General features: G+C 48.3%; 2 protein-coding genes across 7 annotated transcripts in view; both read left to right on the forward strand.

Annotated features, from left to right (window-relative positions):
* Nucleotides 1-3,717: 3,717 nt before the first annotated feature.
* BLACAT1 (BLACAT1 overlapping LEMD1 locus) lies at nt 3,718-3,819 on the forward strand. The gene has a single exon (XM_054522135.1). The coding sequence runs from the start codon at nt 3,718-3,720 to the stop codon at nt 3,817-3,819; it is 102 nt and encodes a 33-aa protein (XP_054378110.1).
* A 180-nt stretch (nt 3,820-3,999) lies between these two features.
* Nucleotides 4,000-27,223, forward strand: part of LEMD1 (LEM domain containing 1) — a 61,083-nt gene continuing 37,859 nt past the window's right edge. For 3 of the 6 annotated variants that reach the window (XM_054522128.1, XM_054522105.2, XM_054522127.2), the window contains exons 1-3: nt 4,000-4,171; nt 24,197-24,316; nt 25,426-25,548. In XM_054522128.1, coding sequence (XP_054378103.1) covers nt 4,000-4,171; nt 24,197-24,316; nt 25,426-25,548 — 415 coding nt within the window. Of the gene's footprint in view, nt 4,172-22,651; nt 22,784-22,851; nt 23,005-24,196; nt 24,317-25,425; nt 25,549-27,223 lie in introns of those variants that run through there. The other 3 variants (XM_002809557.4, XM_054522120.2, XM_054522131.2) reach the window with 3 other exon arrangements.

Raw genomic sequence — 27,223 nt, forward strand, 5'->3', positions numbered from 1 at the left:
TTCCACCCCCGCTGCCGCCCACTTTGATGAAGGACATTGCCAAAATTCGAGACACCTAGGAGTTTGTGGTCTGCAAGCCTGGGGCCCTGGATTTCTCTTTATCTTACTTTCTGGCCTGCTCTGAGTCTCCTCTTTCTCTTGGTTCTTCCACATGTTCATGCTGTCTCTGACTCACTGCCCCATTTTTGCCAGAGGTGCAAGGGTTGGAGGACCCCGGGAGAGTATCTGGCACAGAGAGATGTGGGGGTCAGGCAAAAGGAAGGGATCAGCAGGGAGGCCGAGGAACCTCCTACTGGTGGGGGAGGATGGATGCTCTATGGATTGGCATCTCTTCTGCTTGGCTCCCACAAAGCTGGCTGGGCAGAGCATCGTCTGTGCCCCCAGACCGTAAACCGTCTTGGACCTGAGCTGGGAAAAAGCCAGAGAGGAGGATGGGGAAGAAGCCAGGGCCAACAGCTTGCAGTCAGATGCAGCCAACTGTGTGGTAGCAGGAGGTTTGTCCAGTGTCCACCCTGCCTCTCCGTCCTATTCTGGGCTTCTGTTTTTCTGGGGGCTGTTTTTCCATTCCTTAGTCCCTCCTGGACTATGGGCATGGAAAAGGAGGGGGAGGATGGGAGGGGAGTTCCCATGATGAGCTCTGATGAGTGGGGAGTGGACCCAGATGCTACTCCAGACTCCTCCCCCTCAAATAGACGCAGCAAGGGGACCTGACTTCAGGGAGCCTCCAGCTGGTACTAGAGCCCTCTGCCAAGGGTGAAGGGGTAAAGTCAGGGAAGAGAGTCACAGGACTCCTGCCCGAGCAAAGCAGAGAGGAGCAGAGACCACAGCCTGGCAGAGAGACTCCCCATGTACCTGCTGCTGGGGACTCTGAGGGAGGAGTGGGGTTCACAGTGGGCAGGGACACTGAAATGGGTTGGAATTCTCTGCCCCATGTCCCCCCACTTCAGGGGCTGGCCCAGCAATCTGCATGCTGCAGACAGAGCCCAGGCAGCCTCCAGGGCATGGAGTTGTGCACCTTACAGTGAGGACCCTTTTAGAGATCCTGTTAGAGAAGAGGAAGGATAACCAGAGCACTTTAGAGCAAAGATCTGAGCAGAATAACCAGGCCCTGTTTATGATACTTTCTGCTCTTAGATACAAGGACCCAGGAATCCCACTGAGGCAGCCAGCCCTCGAACACCTCTCGAGAGCCAGGCTGCAGCCCCTAGCCCAACTCCTGGCCAGCTTCATTAGCTCTTCTTTCCTCTGATGTGTAGGTTCTTGTTCCTGTGACCTCATACCCCATCCTTCCCTACAGTGACAAGCTGAGCAAAAAAAAGCCAGGATTTTCTTAAATTCCCCAAAGGACTCTGGGGAGGAACGGGTTATTTAAGGGGGTATATTTTGCTGTTTTTAAGAAAAAACAGTCATTGAAAAGGAACTGGGGTGAAAAGGGAAGGGGATCGATGCACCCTGGGGCCAGAGACCCTGAGCTGTACCTTGACCTGTTTGTGGGGCTGCTACCTGCCTGGCTTGTTTTAGTTGTGAGTTCCTTCCCAGATTAGCCTTGTGCCTGTCAATTTCTCCCCGTGTATTTTTCAATAATCATGGGAATGCTTTGTTGATCATACCCTTGACTTACACACCCAGCAAGAGAAGTGCACGAGTGACAATAACTGATTACGTGGGAATCCACCTGCCCTCCCTCCCTCTTTCCTGATCAAGTTAGGATTCCAGCCCCTTAGGTTTGGGGTCTTAGTGTTAAACCTTGCCTAATCTCCTGGTACGCTGAAGTGAGGTAATGAAGGCCCAGAGAGATGTAGCCACTTGCTTAGGATGACACAGCATGTTAGCATCAGAGCCAGGAATAGAACCCAGGCCACCTAAGTCCCAGATTGGATCCCTGTCTCTCTCTAGGTTTGTCACAGGAGGGATCCAGAGATAGCTGCAGGGGATAGATCTAGAAATATAGTAGTTGTGTCTCGGCTCTATATATATCCTGGAGGTTGCTCTCTGCTAACTATATATACTCCACCAGAGTGGGTGTGTAAATGATGCTGGAAATCGGGTTATTAAATAACCAGCCTACCTACCCAGGCTGACTCAAGCTGGGCCTCCTGCCCATCCAGCTGGCCAGTGGAAATGCATTGCACCTATTAATTACAGCTATTAGCTGTATTACTGGGACGCTGAGAGGCTGAGGGAGGGGAGAATCTTGACAGGACTTGGCTCCACCGGGCACCGTGCTCGGTGTGGGCCTCGGCTCTGTCTGGAGAAACACAAAGGAAGTTTTTCCAAAAGGGCAAGGTTGTCCAGACCAGTGGAACTGTCCAGAGAGCCGCCACCTGGGCCATGCCACGTTCCTCAAAGGCAGTGAAACCACTTTGCACATGTGCCTTGCTAGGGTAGCCCAGGACATCCTATGCAATCTCTATTGCTTGAGATTGGAATTGCTCTATTGGAATAGGCGCCTCTTGCTTCCCTATTCCAAACCCCTCTGGCATAGCCCTGTGCCTCCCTCCTTCCCCGCAGCACTTGGGCTTCACTCACCTGCTTGCCCCCATGTTCTTCCTGGAGAGAGCGGTGATTCAGACCAGGCCCGGGCCTGACCTCCATGCAGGGCGCTTTCCTTCCTTTGTTCTCAGCTTCTCCGCTTGAGTGGCTTGAATGCACTTCTGCTCCCTTTCCACAGGCCCAGGGGCAGAGGAAGGGCAGAGAGGTGAACTGGAAAAATCTGCAGGTGGCTAAGGCTAGGGAAACCTAAATGAGCCTTTGGAGAAAGGGATACTCTTGCAGACTGAAGCTGAGCTCCCGAAGCTCCCTCTCTTCCCCAGCCAGACTGCCACAGATACCAGAGCGGCCCCTGGCTCCTGCTGAGGGCCGGGTCAGCTAGAGGTGGGGGACGACGTGTCCAGCTGGGGCAGATCCAGCCTCAGCCTCTACCTCAGACTTATGTGCCAGGGAAGAAACCATGTCTTTACCCTTTTGTATCTACCTCTCAACCCCTTTGCCCAGCATAGGTGCTAAATAAAAGAGCCTGTTGGCTAAAAGAACCCTCTTTGCTGTCTGTTCTCTGCATGGTGAGGATGGGATTTGCATTGCTCTGAGCAGTCAAAGGAAGGGCATACTTGCTCCCTATAGGCTTTCCTAGGGTGTCAGACAACTTGGGGTTGTTAAGGAAGGGAGGAATCTGACTCGGTCCCAGGTGTCAAAGTAAAGCTACACTGGATGAAGGGGTCCGCATTTGGATGGAGGAGGGCCTGTCGTGTGTGCAACCTGCAGAAGCGAGTGGAAGCCCCCAGCTGGAACCTGGTGGAAGGTGGCACAAGCCAGAGGCTATTTTAAGCCAGCTTGCTTCCTGTTCCCCAACCACAGGTGTATGGTGATGAGGTGGGGCAGAGCGGGTGGGAGGGGAAAAAAGGAGGCAGCAGCTGGGCCTTCTCTTTCCTCCCTTGGACTCACCCAGTCTCCAATGTGAGGAATGACATCAGCTCCACACAGATCAGGAAACACTGAGGTTTCAAAGAGCTGTTGTTTGGAGGCCTGACTCCTCCCCCAGCCGGTGTGAGAGACCTAGTGGGCTGCCTCAGGGAGTGGCAATGGCTGGGCCAGACCCAGAGGGTTGTGGGAGCATTAACCCCAGCTTGCTTCTCTCTTCCTGCCTTTCTCCTTCCCCTCTCCCTCCCCTGCCTTTCCCTGCAGATCTCTGGTGAGTGTTCCCCCAGCCTGGCGTAGGGCATGCCCCAGTTCACTTTCGCCTGCTTCTGTGGTCTCCACGGCTTCTGCAAAATGAAGAGGAAGAAGGAGGAAGTTCACAGAGAGCGGGAGACGGCGGTGTGATCAGAACCAGGGCCCCTCCATCAAGCCCCCAGCAGGTCCCAGGCCTGATGGTGCCCGCTTCTGGCTGGGGCTTGGAGCAGGAAGCCATGTGTGTATCTTTAGTCTTGATTTAGCCAGTGCTCTTCTCAGCCTGACTCTCACCCGAGGGCATCAGCCTCCTGTGTGCCTCTCATCCTCCTCATGCCCACACCCATTAGCTTCCAATTCTCAGCCCTCCTTGGAGAGAGGCCCCAGCCACACAAGGGGGAACCCCAGGACCTGCCGCATGCCTTCCAGAGACTGAGAAGCCCCAGGGAGGCCAAGGAGCGAAACTTCTTTCCTGCCCTGACAGCTTCGGGGGACTCTTCTCAGGGTAACCGCATGAGGGATGTGCCGCCTTGGGCTAGGAGAGCTGTTGATAAATGGGAAACTGGCTGCTCTAGCAGAGAACCTCCAGCAGCCCTGACCCTGGAGAAGGCCTCCAGGGTGGAAGTGTGAGACTCTCCTGGGATTCCAGGACCTGGGGCAAGAGTCCTTTTCCAGCCCCCTGCCAGCATCCTCCTGGGCCAGGTGGGGCCAGGCCTGAGGTGGCCAGCCCGGTGAGGAGGAAGGCAGAGGTGGCCAGCGGCTCCGTGGCTCCCTCTGTTCTTGCTCTCCAGAAAGCAGTGTTTCCTCCAGCCCCAGTCCTGACCCACCCACGTTCATGATGCCTGTGCCTCCTTGCCAGCATCACAGATGTTGGGAGGCCTGTTCCCCAGGCCCTGACTCCCCTCCTCAGGGACTGCCTTGCCGTGGCCAGACCAAGGGACCCCTTTCCTGGACTGAGTCGTGCCCTCCCTCGATTATCCTGTCTCCCCTGCCTTTTTCTTCTCTCCTCAGAAGCCATAGAGGGAACTGCGATCGTATGTAGTGCCTTCAGTGGAAACTCTTGGGGTAGGGGGACCTCTAGGACCTTCCTCGACTTTTCCCCTCATCTCCCACCCCAGCCAACCTTCCAGCTTCAGCCTCTACCCTTAGCCCCAGCCCATTTCCAGGAGGTAGGAAGCAAAAGAAAAAAGCATTTCCTTCTCTCTTTCCTTCTTTCTTCCTTCCTCTCTCCCCCCATTTTGGTATAATTTAGCCTTTTGTCTTTGATCCTGGAGTTCTCCGGGGCTAGAAGACATGCAGAGAGGAATGCCAGCGGCAGAGATGCTTCAGGCAGATTCTGTAAGCCTGTTCTCCCTCATCAGGAAACAGCTCAGCCAAGGAACAAAGTCAGACCCCCTCTAGCTCCCCAGGGACAGAATAGCCCTTCTGACAGATAAACAGGTGACCTGGGTAGAGAGGTCAAGGCCCCAAGATAGGAGAGTCTGGGCTCCTCTTTCCTTGGAATGTGGGCCTCTCTGGGCAACTAGGGAGGGCAAAAGGCTTCCTTGGCTGGTTCGCCCAGAACCTGGGAGAAGCAAAGGCACATTCTATGCTGGCAGCCTCTGCCTGCCCAGCTCATGCCCACACTCAGGGGCCTTTCCTGGGCTTTGGGCAGATTTGGTGGGATTCAGGTTGTCTTTATGAGGCTTGAGCACAGCTTGAGTTCCTCCTCCCATCCTCCAACCCCTTCCTTTGCCCCTACCTCCCAGCCCCCACCTTCTACAATCTGTTATTTCCTTTTATATCCAAAGAATTATAAACAGAAGTCCTTCCCTCAAGGGAACAGTGAGATTCAGCAATAAAGGCCAGTGGGGTCACAAAGGACAGAAGAAAAACTCCCTGGTTCTTTGTCCTCTTGGATAGTAGAGGCCTTGGATGAGGCAAAGAGATGGGCAGAAAAGTTACCTTGATACAGAGGCCAGAGAGCCTCCTGGAGGGCATGTGTGTCCCTAGTGGTCACCTGCGAGGCTGCAATCCTAGAGAAGTCACTTCTGTGGCAGAGGATGAAATTGTATCCCCGGAGACTCAGAGGTATTGGGTATTATGTCCTGACCACACGGGCTCACCAAGAGGACAGGTCAGGAAAGTGGAGAAAGTACGTCCTGGGGAGCGGGTGGCCAAGGAGAGCTTTCCCCATGTGTGCCTCTCAGATCTTGGCAGGGATTGCAGCTGCAGGGGTTTGGCAGTGAGCCCATCCAGAGAGCTTCCTCCCCCGGGAGAACTCCCTTGGCTCTAGAGGGATACTAGATATCTTGAGCCCTGGCTTTGGGAACATGGGTGGGGTCCCAAGGTCAAAGTGTTCTGAGTGGAGGTCCAGTTGTCCTCTGCCTCCAAGCTGGCAGCCTCTTCTTCACCCAGGGCTGAGGTTGGGGCCAGCACTGCAGCTGGAATTGTCTGAGTAGGAGATAGCAGCCAGGCACACCCCAACCCCACATTCTGTTGTCCCTCAGTTTCCTTCTCAGGGAAATGGGGACTTTGCTCCTTTTAGCATCTCAGGAAGCAGTCTGGACACCTGTGCCCTCCTCTAGGCCCTTGGATGAGCCCAGGGAATAGGAAAAGGCCAAAGCAGCCCCAGCATTTGCAGACCCTGCGCCCTGGGCCTCTGACTTCGGGCCAGGCTTCTGCTCCTTCTGGGGTGGGCCTGGCTGCCCTGCCTCCCCATCCTCTCTCCATGGTTCTCTCCCAGAGACTCCACCTTGAGGTGGGGGCCCTGAGCTCTTGGGGTGAGGGAGGGGCACATGGGTAGACGATTCTGTGGAGGAGATCAGGCCTCTTGTTCTTGCTGTGTGGCACTGATTCCTCCTTGCAGATGGATGAGGGGGTCAGTTTTCCCCATCTGTAAAGCGAGGACTTCCCATGGCCATTTTCTCTCTTGGGCTTCAGGCTGTTGAATGGAAGATCAAGAAGTGTGAAGGGTGCTTAGGGTCTTTGTGACTTGAGTGTTGCCTAGGACCCTGGTCCACAGGACCCAAGGGGTTTCTTGTCTCAGGTTGAAACCTTTTCATTAGAATGTCATTTCCTTCTCTGCTCCCAGGGAAGGGCTTTTTGCATGTAGCATATGGGTTCATAGAAATATATAGGGAGACTGTTATTTTTAGAAAAAAAAAAAGAGCAATAATTAACTAACTGAAATACACATGAAGTGTTAGAGTGGGATGCAAGGAGCACTGAGCTGGGAGCCAGATCTCCTGGCTTCTAGCCCTGCTTGGAAACTAATGACCATGTGACCTTAGACTAGTCATGTCTTATTTCTGAGACTCAGGTTTCTCAACTATAAATAGAGGATTACATGAATTTCCTCTTAAGTCTCCTTTGGAGTCCAGGGCTCTGTGAGTCTGGGAAGTTGAGCCTCAGTGGGGCATAGGGTTGTGGAACCAGAGGGTCGCAGGTTTCCTCTGCCCTCATAGATGCACTCTGTGCAGACAACAGACATACCAGGAGGGTAGATGGAAGTGGTATGGTGGCTCTGAGAAGTGAGAGGGGGAGTGAGAGGGAAAGGCAAGTCATCCAGAGCTTCTGCTAGAATCTTCCCCTAGCCAGGGCCCAGGACTCCTTGCAGTTCTGCCTCTCTTCCCTTCTACAGCCAGGCCCAAGGGGAGTAAGTCAGTTGGCCTAGACTCTGACTCCAGGTCCTGTCTAGGCCATCACAGGTGCCACTCTTATGTACGTTCTCACTTTCTCTCTGTCACATACACACAGCATCACCACCACCACCACCACAACCACCTGCAGATAGATGCTTAAGTGATTCTAGAAGAGATCTCAAGGACTGGCGTTCTGCTCGTTATGTAACCTATGGGCTTCCCTTTGCACAGCTCCTCATGTGCCCATCTCCATGCTGATCAAACCACCCCACCTCATTCCTTGCCTTCTGCAAGGGGAAGTACCTCAGGCTGGAGTTTGTCCTGTCTACAGACTGAATATGCATTTTGCCCAGTGGCTGGGGATGTGCTGGTGGTGGAATGTGCTGGTGATCGTTTCTGGATGGAGAGCCACAACCCCCCAGTGTTCTGCCATGACTGACTCCTGACCTTGGCAAATTGCCTCCTCCCTCCCAGCCTCCTCCATAACAGGTGGCGATGAGTCCCATTTCCTCCCTACCTCACAGGAAGGCACGCATTATAAAGGGCACACTTATCAGATGTGCCCAGATGTGGCTGGAACTTTTGGAGACAGATACTTGGTTCACAACTGCAAAGGTGGGCTTTCGCCAGAGAAAATCTCTGGGCTGCTGAGTTCAGTGGGCTCCTTGCAGGCTGGTCTAGGAAGTCTGGTGTTCCTCCTGAAGGTGGCTGCTATGTCCAGCAGGTGATCAAGCTGACAGTGCCACAAGAACCAAGAAACAGAATCTGTTCCCAAGCAATGAATGTTCTATCTCTCTGACCCAAAAGCAAGAGCAAGAGAGAGCTATCACCATCATCACCCTGCTCCCAACACAAACACAGCCCCCCAAGTCCATATTGCTGACAAGGGTGTCTGGCTTGTCAGGGTGAATCCTCTGGACCCCCAGGCCATCCCTGGAGTGGTCAGTGCCCACTGTGTCGGGGTTGTTGTGGCCAGTCTGCCTGGGTTCCCTTCTCTAAATTTCCATGGGATAGGAACTATAGATCATGAAGAAGAAACAGGAACCTTGACTCTTCACAGAGGAGCCCAGGAGGTCAGAACCATCCACCAGGAGGGTGAGCGGTAGCTGCCCAGGGCATCCCTGGAGGAAGTCGTCATACTGAGGAAGAAATTGCAAAAGCCAAGAGCTCCCAGACCTGGGCAGCTCAGGAGCTGGCAGAAACCGCCCCCCCCCCAAGTCTGGAGTTCAAGGGTTTTCCTCGTGGGCTGCTGGGCTGTCTCTTTCCCTTCTGGGGCAGCTGTCTCTCCTCCTTCAGCTCATTCCAGTGTTCCATCTGAGGGGCGGGAGGAAGGCAGGAGGGGGAGATGGCAGGACCCAGACAGATCCTCAGGACTCTCCCAGCCTCTGTTGCCATGGCAACACTGCTATTTTTATCCCGTTGTTCATGATGCTCAAAGCTCTAACTTTCTCTGTTCCAGAGAGGCCAGGCTGGCTTCTGCCCTCATCCTTTAACACAGCATCTTCTCCCAGAGGCCTGAGGATGCGAAAAACTGATGGAGAAAAGGGGAACCCCTTAGGTCACCTCTCAATCAGAGGGAACTGTTTAACAGGGGTTTGTCTCTGCCCTTTTGAGCCTTTGGTTTTCTACCTGGCTCAGGCACCCGGATTTATGTTTTCTAGATCAAAACTCCGCATGGTCTCCCTGAGAGACTGCTCCAGAGAAAAAAGAGCTGCCAATCAGGATGGATTTTTTCCTACACAGGTATGACACTGCAGCCACTTCCCTTCTTGGGCAAATTAAACTTCATTCTGAAGAATGTCCTGTTGGTGGTATAAGCCAACCCCTGCCCTCCTAAAAGGGGATAGATAATTAAATTTGGTTAATTAGCAATCGGATTCACTGGGGAATTGAAACCAGTACTTCCCTTTCTTCTGTCCCTCCACCAAAGAACCGGAACAAATGGCTTCATGTCTTTGTCCAGTCTTTCTGCCTAAAGCAAAATAGCATATATTCTCCAGGCTGAAAAGTAGATTCCTCCCCACCCCTACTCAAGACGGCCACATTTTAATCCAGGCTCTTGAAGACAGGGTCTAATGAAAGGATTTCTGTTCTTTCTCTGTCTGTTCCCTCTGGCCCAGCTTCCAGTTCTCTCCTTATGTCCCCACATGGCAGTGGCAAAAGACCCCTGAGAGTCAATGGTGCTAACGTTCCCCACCTATATACCCCTAAGTAGTTTATCGAGATTTGAACCCAGCACCTAGGTGGCTGTGTTGGGTGGATACATTTCACATCCTCAAGACCATGACCCTGGCGACAGGTCTGGATTAATTCTGTAAAGTAGCAATCTATATCATGCTAAATTCCTGCACTGAGGTTCTACCTCGTCTGAACTGACTCGTGGATGGTTAAGTTTCCTGGGGTGGCTGGAACCCATTTACTAAGCCTCTAATTGGTTTCATTTTGGCTCAAGTTGCATGGTTTCCCGAATCTATGCACCTGGAGTAAGCACTTTTCTGGTTGCCACTGAAAAGCATGCCGGCAAACGCTGCTCTGTTAATTGCTGTAATAAACAGACTTTATTATATCCCTTTGCAGTAAATGGATTATGTTGGTCAGGGTAGAAGGGGCATCCGTGTTTATTTCGCACTGTAATACACTGCAGCAGCAGAAGCTAAACATTTGTTTCCATCAAATCTGCTGAGAGGAGGGAGAATGGAGACTGGGGGGAAGAGTCAGGAGAATGGACATAAAGTGAGGTTTTGGGGCCAAGAAGGAGGCTTTGGGAGACACCTCAGGTCTCCTGGAACTCCGTGAGCCTCACTTGTGCTATCTCTAAATTGAAGGAAGCCAGGCCTCATGCCTCTTACCATCTCAGAAATAATAGCGGGATAAAGCCAGCTACAGTGGGTGGGTATGGGGAACATGGAAGGTGGTTTAGGACTACAATGTGATCATGTAGTCTTAAAGGTGCTTTTAAGAAAGAGAAGGGGCCAGGTGCACTGGCTTATGCCTGTGAGGCCAAGGTAGGAGGATCACTTGAGCTCAGGAGTTAAGACCAGCCTGGGCAACATAGCCAGACTTCGTCTCTACTATATATATATATATATATATATATATATATATATATATATATATATATATTTAAAAATTAGCCAGTCATGGTAGCATTCACCTGTAGTCCCAGCTACTTGGGAGGCTGAGGTGGGAGGATCCCTTGACCCTGGGAAGAGATCATGCCACTGCATTCCAGCCTGGGCAACAGAGCGAGACCCTGTCTCAAAAGAGAAGAAAAAAAAAAAAAAAAAAAAGAAAGAAAAGAATGCTTAGTTGGGCTTCTCAGAACTGAAGACTGTATTCACAGAACACATGGGAATTTTCAGACATAAAAGAGAGAAAGATGCTGTAAGATGGCATAACATTAAGAACAAGAATTATTACATCATGTATGTGATTATATATCCATAAAGCTGTTTGAAAAAGAATTATTATGTCATAACTCCACTTGGATGGGGGGAACAGAGATTCCAATGATCTATGAAGCAGGAAGCCCTGAGAGAGGGCAGAGAGATCAGGCCATCAAGTCTAACCCCAAAGCCAGTCTCCTATAAGGCAAGAAGTGATTTGGGGCAGGATGAGACTCAAGTATCACACAGGCAGCTGTTGTTTAGAGCGGTGGATTGACTGCTCCTGAGAGGGCTGGCTGCCTCTTTTGCAGGCTCAGCCACCATGACGCCTAGCACAAAGCACTCACTAAGTGTTAAGTGTTCTGGGGCAGATATGACCCCAAGCCTTTCCATCTTCAGGAGTCCGCCAAGATGCCTGTCCCAGTCCCTCTGCTGTCTGCACCCCAGCCTTCACCCTCTTGCATGGGGAAATGTATGCTGTGCACTGCTGTTGACTGAATCTGTTCTATCAATATTGAGTCCCAGCCCTATGCAAAGCCCTGTGGGAGGGGCTGCAGGAGAAATGTAGGAAAGCCAGACATTGCTCCAGCCCTCGAGAAACTCACAATTTAATATTATTTTTCTTTTTCCCAAGACAGAGTCTCACACTGTTGCCCAGGCTGGAGTGCAATGGTGCAACCTCAGCTCACTACAACCTCTGCCTGTTGGGTTCAAGCCATTCTCCTGCCTCAGCCTCCTGAGTAGCTGGGATTACAGGTGTGTGCCACCATGCCTGGCTAATTTTTGTATTTTTAGTAGAGACGGGATTTCACCATGTTGGTCAGGCTGGTCTCGAACACCTGACCTTGTGATCCCAAAGTGCCTCCCAAAGTGCTGGGATTACAGGTGTGAACCACCACGCCTGGCCAATTTAATAATAATTTAGAAAACAATGTGGCAAGCCTCAAAAATGCCTCAGCTAAAGTACAAGCAAAGTGCTCCAGGGCTTCAGAGGCCTGAGAGAACACAACTGTAGAGTAGGGAAGAATCAGGGAAGGCGTCACAGAAGAGGTGGAATTTTTATATTTTTTATTTTTAGAGGCAGGGTCTTGCTCTGTTGCCCAGGCTGGAGCGCAGTGGCGCAATCATGGCTCACTGCAGCCTCAACCTCCCAGGCTCAAGTGGTCTTCTCACCTCAGCTTCCTGAGTAGCTGGGACTACAAGCATGTACCACCATGCCCAGCTAGTTATTTGTAGTTTTTTGTAGAGGCAGGATCTTACTATGTTGCCCAGGCTGGTCTTGAACTCCTGAGCTGAAGCTATCCTCCTGCCTTGGCCTTCCAAAGTGCTGGGATAACAGGCAAGGGCCACTGTGCCTGGCTGAGGTGGGATTTCCCAGGGACCCTCCTCTCTTCTTTGCCAGCGTCTACAGACTTCTGCCCATGGCTGTATGTATGCACGGACAGAGCTAGCAATGACCCTGCCGGCAGGTATGATAGGAAGCCTCTTCTGTCACAGGTGAGCCATACTGTTCCCAAATTCCTCTCCTCTCCAAAGTCTGACATCTGAAATTTCATGAGTGCTTCCCCTCTTTGACTTCAGCTTTTGATCTCTTGGGGTTTGTAACCCAGAAAGGAAGCAAACACTGGGCAGTTTTCATGCACTTGTCCCACAGCATCAGTGATTACCTCAGATTCCCTCTTGGAGCAGGTTTTGTTAGGATGAGGGGAAAGAGCGTGGGAGCAGTGCACACCGGGCCAAGGAGGGAGAGGCCCCACCCGGTGGGAGACCGGGAGCACACAAAGGAGGAGTGGCTGGGGGCTCTCTGAACTTCCCTATCTCATTGCACTACCTGGCCAGGCCATGCATGTCTACACACACTTATGCTTGTCCACTCTTCAGCCCTCCTCCCTCCTTTTCCCTTCCTCTTCCTTTCTCTAACTCTTCTCCTGCTACCTTTTCCCTACCCTTCTTCCAGAGAGACAGTGAGAACCTCAAAGACATCACATGGTGTCTGTCACGCCCCACCACATTGCCTGGGGCCAGAAGATTGGGAAGGGACTGCAGGCTGGTAATCCTAAAGATTCTGTGTTGGCCGGGCGCGGTGGCTTACCCCTGTAATCCCAGCACTTTGGGAGGCCGAGGCGGGTGGACCACGAGGTCAAGAGATCAAGACCATCCTGACCAACGTGGTGAAAACCTATCTCTACTAAAAATACAAAAATTAGCTGGGCATGGTGGCGCACACCTGTAGTCCCAGCTACTCTGGAGGCTGAGGCAGGAGAATCGCTTGAACCCGGGAGGCGGAGGTTGCAGTGAGCCAAGATCGCACCACTGCACTCCAGCCTGGCAACAGAGCAAGACTCAGTCTCAAAAAAAAAAAAAAAAAAAGAAAAAAGAAAAAAGCTTCTGTGTTGTTGTTCTGGCTTTGCCCCAGCTAAAATGTGTATTGGTGACCAGACAGACATGGGACTTTGTCTGGACCTCAGTTTCCCCTACTTAGAAAGTGGGTGGAACTCTGCCTCCACCACCCTTCCACTCAATTGGCTACGGAGGGAGGAGCACAAGACTTGTTGTCTTTACTATCTGTGGCAACCTAGAGAAGTCACTCAATCTCCCTAGACTTCTGTTTTTCATATGGAAAATGCAGATAATAATACCCACAAGTTTTTGCAGGGGTCAAGTCAGATAGCCTGTGCTCAAGTGCTCACCTAGCTCCCGGCCTGGCACAAAGCAGGTGTTCAATATGAGTTAACTGGAAGGTTCGTTGAAAAAATTAGGAATCGCAAGTGTGCATGTTGCACGTGTCACATGTTCCACTTCATCTAGCACGGTGTTGGGTACGAAGTAGACATTCAGTCAATATGCACAGGTCAAATTGAACTGAAAACAGGGTATGGAGAGGTCAGGAATGATTAAATTAGTTCACTTGTGTGTTGGCTAACGTCTCCTTTTTCAGGTAATAGACAAGAAATAGTGTGTAAATCTGCTTATCCCCAAAAGGCGTGTGACCTGTGCGGTGAAAGTGAGCTGGGGTCCTCCGCCCCACCCCCAAGCTCGCTGGGCGCTCTAGGACAAGTCTCTTCCTCCTGCCGCATTTTAGGGAGCATCCTGCAGACGGCGCTCTCCCATCATCTCAGCCTCTGCCGAATTGAGCTGGGGTAGGGAACGAGGGGTGAGGGGAAGTGTGAAGGAAAAACAGCCCCACGCGTCACTCACATATTTACATCTGAACTGTCAAAATAGTTATTTTTAAGTCGAGTTCCGTCTGCTGCGGGTTTAAAACTGAGCGGCGCGGGGGCGGGGCGCCCCACTGCGGAGGGAGGGCGGCTGGAGCGGCGGCCTGAGTGCTCGTGCGCAGTGCGCCTCGCCGGCTGCTTGGGGGTCCCCCGGCTGAGTGGGAAGCTCCTGGGGCAGTGTGGGCGGGGAGGTGTGCGTGTGAAAGACCGGCTCTTCCTTTGGCCACTTTGCACCTAGCTGGGGAGCTGCGTAAACTGTTGGCGTCCGCGTGATCGGCCATTCCTGGTCCTCCAAGGTGATGAGCGGCTTTCTCCTGTCTCATGGGAACCACGCATCCCATTCCAGGAGGGAGATCTGTCTTGTTCTTACCTCCTCTGGATGACTTTGGTTGTCCACCCCTACCCCACTCTCCCACGCAGTGCCTGACAACCCTCCGTCTGGAAATTCTCCATAGCCTCCCTCTATACTTCCTAGTTACAACTGGGGTCCATGCCCATCTCTAAAACAAGACTTCATGGGCTCCATTCAGATTCAGGTCTGATTTGAGGATGCCCCTCCACCCAGCCGTCTGTAGCACAGCCCTTCCTAACAGGGAAGGAGCTGGGGGCTTCTACGGGAGCTGGTCAGCGCTTGGGCGGGCCTGAAGCCGAGGACCCTTGGGTGTGCAAGCAGCAGAGAGAATGACTTGGCCTTCTATGTGGCAAGAATTCATTTTTCTCTGCAAAGTGAGGAGCCTGCTGGTTTGACACTCAGGATGCTTCTTTCTCGCTCTCTCGATTGCTCTCTCAGGGGCAGTGGGATTTGAGACAGACGCTGGCTGGCCCTGCTGCCATTAATATGTGTCCCAGCCCTGTCCAATGTCTGCTCTGTAATGAGTAGTGTTTCGGAATGTCACCTCTGTTAATGGGGAAGCGGCACCTGTGCACAGCCGGAACCACCTCTCTGTCTTCATTAGGCAGTCCGCGGCCTGGCTGCCGGCTGCCCTCGCTGGGTGACAGATGATGGGGATGAGGAGTGAAAGCAGCAGCCTCCTGCTGTCCAGGATTCATTCCCAGACAATGACCCCAAATGCCTGTCCCTGCTCCCCCCACCCCCCCAACATCAAAATAGCCGAGAAAGATGCCCTTCTCGGGCAAGGTGCGGCAAGGACAGATAATAGCTAAAAAGCATGCTAAGGAGAGTAGAGGAGTCATTTCCAGAAACAGACACCTGTGCTAGCCACTGTGATCTCCGGTTTAGATTGCATTTGGGGGTCTCTTCCTCCCCCAACCCCGGCTATCTCCACAGGCCATCTTTTATGCCTCTTCTAATAAATCTGTCCACCATGCAAAAGTCACAGTGTGAGGGCATAATGGATGTTCTAATTCCAGATTTCCCTCTAGCCCAGACCTGCATATGGCCTCCCAGCAAAATCCTGATCCTTTTAAATCTCAGCCCTCATGTCTGCCTGATACAATGCGGCATTGAAATGAGCCAAGCCACAAAATGTCCTGAGACATTGACAGGGCTTCAGAGGACCCCTACCATCATGATAAGATCAGCCTTTGAAACACACCACCAGCGTGGATATCATATTCCTCTGGTTCAGTTCAACGTACCCACCCTCCCCACAAGGCTGTGTTAAAATAGGTGCAGCATCTCCTTCATCTCCTCCGCTGCCCAAACAAATTAAACTGGACCAGAAGTGTCCTTCCACACTCTCTAGGTCATTGGAGATGGAGGTGGGTTGGGGCCACCTGTGGAGGGTAGAGATGGTGGTGATGATTACCTGGAATTGCTTGAGGCAACTGTCTGATCCAGAAGCTGCATGGATAGCTGGTTACTTGACTGGGGCTGGCGGTGGAAGTGGCTTCCCATTGCCAGGCCCTCACTTTGAAAGGCTGTGAGGGAGCCATGTGGAGATCTGGACTTTTCCCATGATGTCTCTTCCCTGTCTCAGGGAAGGGCACCTCAGTTTACTGAGATATTCAAGCCAGAAATCTGACTCACTCCTGACACTCTCCACTCTCCACCCCACCTTTGATAGGTCACCAAATTCTCAAATCCTATTGGTTCTCCCTCCTAAATCTCTCTCAAATCTATTTCTTTTCATCCCCACCTAGTTACTTAGACCAAGCCAGCATCTTTTCTCACTTTGCTCTCCAGTCTACCACCCTCTCTCTCATGCTACGCCAGCCTCCCTGACTTTTCTTGCCATTCCAGGAACACGCACATGGTCCTCCCTGACTATCCAGTCTAAATCAGAGCGCTTTCCTCCCAAGCCTTTCCCTGTCACATCAGTCTGCCTCGTTATCACATTCTGAAAAGCTCTTGTTCACTCCATTTGCTTGTGTGTCTGCTTTTCCCTCCTAGGACAATACGCTTCAGGAGGGCAGGAACCTCGTTTGCTTTATTTAACCTTGTATTCACAGCACCAAAATTAGTGCAAAGCATGTGGTAGGGTTCAGGAAATATTTGTTGAATGAATGAAGGAATAGTTTGCTGCAACCTAACGATATTCCTGTACCCAGTCCTGCACCCTCCTCTCATCCCCTCCATAGCACCTCAAGGGCTCTTTCTCAAAGATAACTGTCATGGCATCACTCCCCTGCTCCAAGCTTTTTGGTAACAGGATTGGCAAAATGTTGACAACTGTTGAAGCAGGGTGAGGGGTATATGTGGGTTTCATTATGCTTTGACTTTACTTGTTTGTAATTGACTTCTGTTTGTTTTAAATGTTTTAAAATTATGGAAACAAAAAACCACCATAAAATCTTCAGTGGCCCCCACTGTCCTTAGGATAAAGCCTAAGAGCTCCTTATCCTGCTTCCTAGGCCCTTGGCCGTCTGGCCCTCTGCCAGACTTCCAGCCTCACCCATTGCCAATCACCCAATTGCCTTCCACACTTGGGATCCTCAGGCAACATCCACACTTCTCCTTAGTACCAGGAGCCATTATAATGCTCTGGAACAGTTGTTTGTTTCCATTTCATGAGTATGGAATTGACTAGATTTTTTCTGTATGGCTGCTAGAAGGCCAGGTCAATTCGGAGATCCTCCTGCACGTACAGACTATGTATCAGCCATGAGAGTTTCCATCTCAGCCTCATTCTTTCTCCATTTTATGCTGCTGCTTTTTCTGTCTTCTTTTTCTTCCACTTTTATTATCTTTCTGTGACTGTCTTCAGATCCCTGCAGGTACAGAGTCTCCTTTAAGCCATGGGAATGCAACACTCCTGGATTCTAAGGACAGAAATGGATGTCCCACAACGTCCTCGCCGTCTTGGTTTGTGTGGTCTCCTATTTCATAACATTGCTCCTTACCATGTGTACTGCGGTGGAAACCCATTCCCCTGAGTGTGCTCTCTGTCTGTCTCTCTCTCTCTGTCTCTGTCTCTCTCTCTCTCTTTCTCAAATGTTCTTTTGAGAAAAAGCAGATCCTGACTGGCCTTTATTACGAGAAGCTACTTTCAGTTTCCCTGAGTTTCCAGGTAAAGGGGTGAGCTATGATATCAAATGAGATGGGGAGATGCCCCAATCATGAGTGATGTCCTCTCGTCAGCAAGAATCCCAGTGCAGGACCCCAGAGCCATGTTGTCGTCCTGGGGCCTTACTCACACTTCACACTTGTGAGCGCTTACTGTGAGCACTTATAGAAAACAGTGTTTTTAGCTCCTGAGATGTGTTAACTCAGTCCTTAAAAATTCTGGAAGGAATGTACTGTTATGACTATGTTTCCATTTCACAGATGTGAAAGCCAGGGCCTAGCTAGTAAGTGACACAAATGGAGGCAGTGATACAAAAATCCAGGATACAACCTGAGGCAGTATGACCCCGGAGCCTGTTCTCCTAACCACTCTGAAATTGCCTCTCAAGGTCCCCTGGGGTTTCCTGAGCTCCTGGTTGGTGACTCTGGTAATCGAAAGCCTCCCGGCATCTCCTCCACTACTGTTCATTATCATTTCACAGAGTGACTGGGGTGAGGGACATACTTGGTCTCCTTCCCTGCCTTCTTTCTCCCATCCTGCCCTGCCTTGCTAGATTACTCTTCCTGACAGCCCTGAACACCCTCCTTCAGAAGCCTCCAGAGTGGCAACCCATCATCAGCTGCAGAGGGCCCCAGACTGGAAGGATCCTGGAACCTGAAGGGACCTGGGGGCCTAAACACGCTCAGGGAAATCCTGGAGCTCTCTGTAAGCCAGTTCAACCATATTCATCCACTTAGCTAAAGCACATCCTTTGCTGAAGCCAGCCTGTTCTCATCCCCACTTCTACCCCCAAGCCTTGTTCATGACATGCCTTTGCCTACAATGCCCATCTTTCTGCTTCCTGCCAATGCAGACCTTACCTGTTCTTCCCACTCTGAGTTCCACCTCCTCCAGGAAGCTTTCCCTGAACAACACCACCCCCAACCAGGGGAGATTTTTCTCTGTTTCTGACCTTCTTCGGCATTTATGGCTACCACTGTATTGGTATATGATTATGAACTTTCACTTCTTACCTTTGCCCATGTGTGTTTCTGGTTGGTTTCTCCATCTAGAATGTAATCCGTTTGAAGAACTACATCTTACATGTTTATCTATCCCTGTGGGTTGTCCAAAATTTCTTGCATGCGGTTTATTATCATAAATCTCTGTATGCAGGACTCATAGGATACCAGGAAAGGAGCCCCCAGCTCATGTTTACCAGCATCAAAGGTCTGATTTGCCTTCATGACAGGACGGGAGGCTAGGACCGTTTAGGTTTTAAGCAGCAGCTCAGAAAATAGGGTAGAAGGATATCTTCCTAACTTTGTATAGCAGGGAAAGTGTTCCTTTAAGTGTACTCTTCTTATGAGTCCAGTGTGTAAAACAGGTGAGGGTGGAGTTGTTCTGGCTCCCCTGGAGTGGAGCTGCTCTGTGTCCGCCACCCCTCCATGGCAGCTCCAGGCACTACGTAAGAAACCTTGGGACTGGAGTATCATAGTTTCAAAAATTGCTAGGAAAAATCACATCTTACTCCATATAAAAAGAATTTACTAATTTGGATTATTGAAAGGGGAAATTATATGCACTCATTTTATTAAAAGCATATTTGCTATTATGTTATAGAATGACAATTAGGCAGCATTTTCCCCTTTGTTATACACATTTGTTGTTTTTTTCCCTCCGTCAACCTTGTTCATGCCTCATGCTTTTGAAGGGAAGATGCTTCTGCCAGAACCTTCACTGCATTTGAGTAAAAGCTCTGTTTACTCTTCCATTTCCCCCACTACACCGGCTGCTCCTTGTGAGTAGAGTAGAGTCTACTGGGCTCACTCGTTTCCTCATCTGCAGCCTTAGCAGGGTGCCTGGTATGTAGTAGGTGCTCAGTAACTGAACTCCCAAGGGGTTTGAGTCTTTAATTATACAGCCACCTCTCAACGAGCTAGACCTGGCTCACGAGCTCTGCGGATGATCCGTGGTGAATTTTAATGTGGTGTTGGCATCCTCCTGCTGCTCAGCTTAAGCCTGAGCTACTTCCCTGTCCTCCCCCTCCCCACGTCCCCACTTCCCCTGCCCAGCTGGCGTGGGCTCAGAGAATATTAGTTAATTTTAATATTAGCCTAGGAAAGATTAATTAGGAAAGCAAATTTGCTCTAAAAGGTGTAATTAATTCCTAAGCCAAATAGAAGAGGGCTATGGATTATCTGCATTGCTGCTGCCTTCAAGTGGTGTGGATAATCAAGGGTTGACTAGGCAAGTGCAGAATAATTTTTAAAGTGTCAGTGCTGTGTAGACCAAACTCCATATGGTTCCTTATGTAAGCAGGCTCATGGCTGAGACAAAAGATTTGTACTGAGATGGTGCCTATGCAAGTGAAGTGAAGAGGAAACACATAATCAGCCATCCTGTTGTGGCTATTCTGCCTTCTAAATCATTCGTGAATCGTGTATCTTCCTCTCTAGTCCTCCCCCAAATGGAATCATCTCTTTTCTAGAGTGTTGTAATAACCTCGAAGGAGTCCTGTAGCCTCCAGACTGTTCCTTACCAAATCATCCTCCACTCGATATCAAACTAGGTGTAATTATACCATGAGCTACTTATAAACTTCTACGTGTGCCCAGAGGTGAAGGCAGAGCCCTTAGCATGACACACCAGATCCTTCACAAATTGGAAGGATCCACCTATTCAACCTGACTTATTTCTCGTCTTGCTCACCACACCCTAGAATGTCTGTCCCCAGCCCCTTGTTTATAGGGCAAACTGTTGCTCATCCTCGAAGTCTCAGCTTTAATGTACCTTTGGACGCTTACAGTTCAGATTCTGGGCTCCTGCAGCATTCTTTTAACACTTTATCTTATTTTTTTGTAGCTATTTGTTTCCTTTTCTCTTTAAGGAGACAGCTCCTTGAAAGAGGGGCTATAGCTTTTGCATCTTTGTATTCTCCTCTACCTCTCCTTGATTTAGGCCAAGCATAACCCCTATCCCACAGGAGATGATCAATAAATAATTTTTGAAAGAAATTGATCAGCTAATGATTTCAACAATGATACCAACCAGATCAGCTCACTGAAACCCAAACTCCTCCCTTTTCCCTCCCGTCAGTAGTAAATTCAGCCTGAAATATCTGGGGAAATGCCTCTGCTTTCCACTTCCTTTTGCCTGCATAGTGGAGACTCAGAGGCAGGTGGCTTCAGGAGGAAAGTTATCTTTGAATGGTGAGTGATGCGGGCTTTAGACTGACAGCTGCTGATCTTTGCTTTAGTTGATTTCTCCTTTTGCAAATGGTTATTGGCAATTGAAACTGCAAATCTACTATCTTCTCCCCTATGTAAATTGCATTTACATTTAAATTGTGCATTCTTCCAAAGAATGGGGTTAGTAAATAACTCGAAGATTAAATTTGAGGAGAGGAAATTGTGCCCCACGTCAAACCTGAGACTGAAGTGACATCTGGCTTTTACTATTTCCGTTATTTCACTTTAATAACAGCATGTGGCATTAAGGGAAGAGAAATTGGATCTACATTTTAATGAAAGGAGGAAGCTCTCAGGGTTTAGATACCTTATCATGTTGAATACCTACTCAATTGGCAATTAAAACTTGCTTCCCTCAAGAAATGGAATAAAATATCTTTGCAGCCATGGGGAGAGTGAAAAATAAAAAACAAGCTAATGCTCAGGACTGCACAGATAAAACTGAGGAAGATGGTGTGCTGCAAACAATGAAACCAAATATTTCAGGATAGCACAGAGTACAGAATTCATAAGTGGAATAATGCTGACAATAGAATCATAACTATGCTGGTGGATTTTCAAGAGAATAATTTCAAGCAGAATAGTTTGCACATAATATAGGGGGCAACCCATAGATATTGACTGAAATCATCTGATTTAATCCTTCTCTACCTAGCTTGTTTTAAACCCCAGAGATTTAACCAAGAAAATATTTTAGAAATGTCTGTTTCATCCCAATAGTCTAACTGTTTAAATGGAAGCAGTTCCACCTGCTGGCTGCTTTTTTGTTGAAAGCAATTCTGGGAAACGTAAACAAAATGCTTGTGCCTCCTAATAACCCAAGCCTATCATTTATTTGCTTTGATGGAAACAAATGTGTCAATTTTCAAAGTCTTTGTTTGGTGAATGCAATGTTTGGATGTTGGTAAATGTTTGCATTACATGTTTGTTTGAAAACTGATGCTCTATTCAGAAACTGTGGAGCCATAGCCCTTGGAGCTACAGCCTGGGAGACTCAATGAGCCTTCATAACCACCCACCCAAAGACGTTCAGCTCTTTCCCAGAATGTGGAAAGGACTGAAACTCCCATGGGCAAGTGTAAATGAGATGAAGCCTCCTGAGGAAGATACTGGATGTGGAAACTTTCTGGGGCTAGGGCTCATGAGTAGAATAATGGAAAACATTTGTATAATGCTTTCTATGTGCCAAGCACTTTATGTGTATTAAAACTCGTTGAATAACATAGCCCTTTGAAACAGGTACCATTTTTATTATCCCCCATTATGGACAAAGAAGAGGAGACACAGTGAAGTTAGTAACTTACCTGATGTGATGTCACCCAGCTGGTAAATGACAGAACTGGGATTTGACTCTAAGCAGGCTGTCTCCACTGTCCTCTTCACCCCTTTCAGATCATTCCCTCTATCCTGCAACTTAATGAAGGCATTACGTTTTCTCACAGTTACATTTTGTCTTGCACATGTCTTTAAAATCTAAGCAGTTTTTCTTGAAAGATGCAGGCTAATAGTCTCACAGATCTTTCCTTCAACAAAATAAGACAACAACAAGAAGTAGGCTTTAGCGATGTAGGTGATAATATCTGTCTCAGCTGTCTTATAAGAGTATCCAGAGGATGAAATAAGATGATACGAACATGCTTTGAAAAGGCCAAATCCATCAGACTTCTGCAATGTATTATTATTTATCTGCCCTCCATCCTGATTTCTTATTTCTTAATTGAATAATCCTTAACAAATTAATATAGGTTTCTTCCACTTTCCTATTTTCCCTGGAGTATATGGTCAAATTGCCCAACTACTAGTATGGGCCTTTTGATGGGTGGTCTAGACAGTTGAGTTTGTTTGATTTCTCCTTTCTCTTCCTCGTTTCTTGACACCATTTGGTCTGGTAGCAGCTCCTTACTTGCTGTGCATAATGATAACTTCTCTGCATCTCTTGACATTTTATCACGGCAGTGTGCCTATGAAGTCGACCAGCACCTCCTTCTGTTTGAACTTAGGTTAAATTAATCATCTGATTTGCACATCAATCTGTTGCTATGGGGGTTACTGATGTCACACTGTCAGTATTATGATTACCGTAATATCTAACAGGCAAAAAGGGACTGGTTGCTAGTGGAAACCTCAGGGTGAAACTCACCCAGCTTTAGTAACCAACTCGATTGCATAGACTTTAGATAACCATGTGAAGGGGTAAGTGAATTAATCATCCAGTTGGATTCCATTTGAATATTTTTCTTCCATATGTGTGTTCCCTCTAGGCAATTGTCTAGTGTCACTTGAAATTGATGAGGGCTCTATTGGAGGTTATTTTTGGGAAGCTGGTGAAACAACAGACAGCTGTTCTCAGGAACAAATGTCATAGGATCTGCCGAAGGAAGCTTCCAGTAAAAAAGAAAGAAAAAAAATCTAAGGTGCTGAGATGCATTGTCCTTTTTCTTCCTAGCATTAGTTTGTTTCCCACTGGCCTGAAAGTGTTAAGTCAGTTTCCCAAACACATAGAAAAGGAGGAAACTAACATTTACTAGGTACCTACTATGTGTGCTAGAATGTAACTCTCTTTAAGCATGGCTTTAAAGTAGAGAACTGTCAAACTAGGCATTCCAGAACAACCCTATTATATATAACAATTCACGACTTTTTCTAGCTTGTATACAGTGTTCTTCCTAATTGGACATTGATTGATCACCAACAAAAGCAAAGTCATTATTTAAAATTGGTCCAGATCCTCCTATGCTGAATAATTATCTTGCTGTTGTTTTCACTGCAGTATTAAAAAGCCTTGAAACATGATAGAAATGTGGTACAATAAACTCCAAAATTTAAAAATCTCCGTTAAAAGGTTGGACAAATGGGTCTGTGTTTTTGCGGATTTTGTTACGTAGGTAGAAGGGTCAACTTAGGGAGATCAAGGGATCAACTGGATAAAACTGATTGAATTTGAGGTTGTGCAGATTTGGAAAGCCATATCAAGATTTGCATAAATCTATATGAATCAATTTGTGGGCCAGAGAATGAATAGCTGACTTTTTTTCAAATGCCAATTCAGCAATTACTAAGTCTGCTGGTGGTTAATTAAAAACTACCATCTTGTTATGTTCAGAGTTAAATTACAAGTGTGAAAGCTGCTACTGTTTGCAATAACTGAATGCTCTGTACTCTCTGTCCTGTCATCAAAAGGAAGGCAGGGATAAATAATTTTATTTAACTCACTAAAAAAAAAAAAAAAAACCTCTCAGCTCTTTCATATTTAATTAACTTCTTATCTTCTCAGAGCTTGAGTTTTACTCAGAGTTCCTGAGCAGTAATGGAAATATCTGTTTATTTTGTCCAGAAGATTTTTCTCATATTCATTGAACAGAACAGTTATAAATAATTGAGCCCTAAAGACACTGGGGAAAATGACACCCATCCAAAGTTTTACATTGGAGGCAACTAATCCCAGCAGGGATTTATGGCAGAACTAGAAAGTGTTGATTTTTGCTTTATTGCCTGTGCACCTAGGAGGTTGGGGAGATAGGATTATAAACACTTATGTGGATTGGTAACATTTTAGTACTTATTGGTAAGGCTGTCTTAATGAATTTAATGTTTTGCTATTTCAAGGATTCTACCATCAGAAAAGAGGCCAAACTTCTATCACCATGGTGGATGTGAAGTGTCTGAGTGACTGTAAATTGCAGAACCAACTTGAGAAGCTTGGATTTTCACCTGGCCCAATACTACGTATGTACAATATGCAGCAAATATTACAGACTTGTCATTTATGGTTTATAAACAACTTACAATAGAAGGAACATATGCAATAAATCCATTAAAACAGAAATAGGAACATAGAGAAAACAGAAAACCACAAAGAGGGAAGAGGCAGTAAGTATACCCAAATCCTATTTACAGATTAGGAGTGGGTATTTGTCTTACCGCAACCTCTGCCTCCCAGATTCAAGCGATTCTCCTGCCTTAGCCTCCCAAGCAGCTGGGATTACAGGCACACACCACCATGCCCAGCTAATGATTTTGTATTTTGTAGAGACGGGGTTTCACCATGTTGGCCAGGCTTGTCTGGAACTTCTGACCTCAAGTAATCCACCTGCCTTGGCCTCCCAAAGTGCTGGAATCACAGGTGTGAGTCACCACACCCAGCCCATGGATTGGGTGTTTTTCATCAGTGAAAAACCAGTTACTCTTTATTATGCTGTTCAATTTTTTGTTTTGTTTTTAGTATGTAGACCCTGTTAACTATTTATTTATTATCTGTATTCCCCATAGATAGGATGCACAGCCTTGTCTGTGTTCTCAGATGTGTCCAATGCCTGACTCTGTGGTTAATCCATACAGGTATCACCTAAGTGTGTGGAAAGGAAGGAGAGAGTTGAATAGCTATAAGTCTACCTCATTTAAAAAGCCATAATTGGGCAGGGCGCAGTGGCTCATGTCTGTAATCCCAGCAATTTGGGAGGCCGAGACGGGTGGATCACTTGAGGTCAGGAATTCAAGATCAGCCTGGCCAACATGGCGAAACCCCGTCTCTACTAAAAACACAAAAATTAGCCAAGTGTGGTGGCGCGCACCTGTGGTCCCAGCTGCTGGAGGGGCTGAGGCAGGAGAATCGCTTGAATCTGGGAGGCAGAGGCTTTAGTGAGTTGAGATCATGCTACTGCACTGCAGCTTGGGAGATAGAGTGAGACCCTGTCTCAAAAAAAAAAAAAAAAGCCGTAATTAACCAATAATGTAAGGGATAAGAATAAAAGTCTGAGTTATGAAATACCTTGAACCTAGTAGGCTCATATACAAAAAACAGAACAATTTAATTTGTTCTCCAAATTCTTCCTCAGCTTCCACCAGAAAGTTGTATGAAAAAAAGTTAGTACAACTGTTGGTCTCACCTCCTTGTGCATCACCTGTGATGAATGGACCCAGAGAGCTGGACGGAGCTCAGGACAGTGATGACAGTGAAGGTACCATCATAAGCTGTACTGCTAGATAGCAACTTTGCACTTATTAATACCTTGTCCAGCATGATTTATGCAGCTTTAAACAGTGTGCAGCCTGACCTGTGAAATAGCCATGTGGCCTCTTTGCACAAAGAACCTGGAAAATAGGCCCCTGGGCTGTAAAAAGAATCTGTTAACTTCACATCTGTATTCACGCCGGTGACTTGACTGGATGGAAAGTTGGGGGAATGACTGCTCAACGTGCATGTCCTTTTACTATCTAGAGCCAAATGTGTGGTGATGCCTTACAATCAGAAATTCCTACAGGTGAATTCTGGGCCTCCTTTGAGGTCTCAACCTCTGCTTTGCCTCAGTCAATAAATCTGACGATTATTTTGGGGAGATTAAATGATTTTATGCCTATTAAGACAGATGAGCCACACTGATGGCTCCCACCTACATGTAATCCCAGCACTTTGGGAAGCCGAGGCGGGCGGAGCACCTGAGGTCAGGAATTCAAGACCAGCCTGGCCAACATGGTGAAACCTCGTCTCTACTAAAAATACAAAAATTAGCTGGGAGTGGTGGCACGCACCTGTAATCCCAGCTACTCGGGAGGCTGAGGCAGGAGAATCGCTTGAACCAGGGAGGCGGAGGTTGCAGTGAGCCAAGATCGCACCACTGTACTCCAGCCCAGTGGACAGAGCAAGACTCCGTCTAAAAAAAAAAAAAAAAAAAAAAAAAGATGAACCAGATTATACCTACCTCCCTGAAACCCCTCCTGTGCTGACTGCCCTCCTGATTTATATGACAACTGACAGCAGCTGGTCTCTTTCAGGTCACGGAGTGAGTAGGGAACAGGGGTCTCCAGGATCTCTGGGCTTTGCTGACAGTGGCCCCTGCTCCGGGTACACCATTCTCCTGCAGTGGTTTCTAGCTTCAGGGATCTTAGGGGAAGGGCTTGGAGATTCCCACAACACATTCCAAGGTGTTTCCATTCAACAAATATTTATTGTGAGTTCTCTATGAGCCACAGTAGAATGACAGGAACTACCATTTATTGAAGGCCACCAGTGCAACCTGGGCCGAATGCTCATCATCCCATTTAACTCGCACAGCACTTAGTAGAAGCTCAGAGAGGCCAAGTGACTGGCCCAGCATCACTGAGCTCGGAAGCAGCCCCAGAAGACAAGCATACATTAGCATGGGCCATGCAGAGCGGGACCCATCTGTCTTTGTCACCACCCTGTGTCCAGCTCCTGGAACATAGCGGAACTTGGTGTGTTTGTTGGATGAAAGAAAGTGAGAGAACTGAGATTTGGACCCAGTCTGGCTCTCCAAACTTTGCTCTTTCCACTCCATACCCTACATTTTTCTCATAATTTCTATTGTGAGGATGTGACCACATTACATTTTTGTTTTTACCATGTCTGATCTACAAAAAAAGGACAATATCATATAGTTCAAATTAAAAACTGGATAAACCATGCAAGTGCCTGGGGCCCTCTGAAAAATCCTGTAATCCCGACATTGGAGGCGGCACAGATACTGAAAGCTTTCCCTAGGGGTTTAGCACCACTGGCCTCACTTGAAAAGGATGGCAAGGTTTAGGGATAAACTTCACTGGCCCTTGAGCAGGCAGTTAGCATGGGGGTGCCTCAGGGAAAGTGGCTACTCCAGGCCTCTCCTGGTTGTAGAT

The sequence above is a fragment of the Pongo abelii genome, chromosome 1 (genome assembly GCF_028885655.2).
Source record: "Pongo abelii isolate AG06213 chromosome 1, NHGRI_mPonAbe1-v2.0_pri, whole genome shotgun sequence".
NCBI lineage: Eukaryota > Metazoa > Chordata > Mammalia > Primates > Hominidae > Pongo > Pongo abelii.

What these genes read in the sequence shown, in the direction of transcription:
- BLACAT1 (XM_054522135.1), top strand. Translation starts at nt 3,718, where the DNA reads ATGCCCCAGTTCACTTTCGCCTGCTTCTGTGGTCTCCACGGCTTCTGC.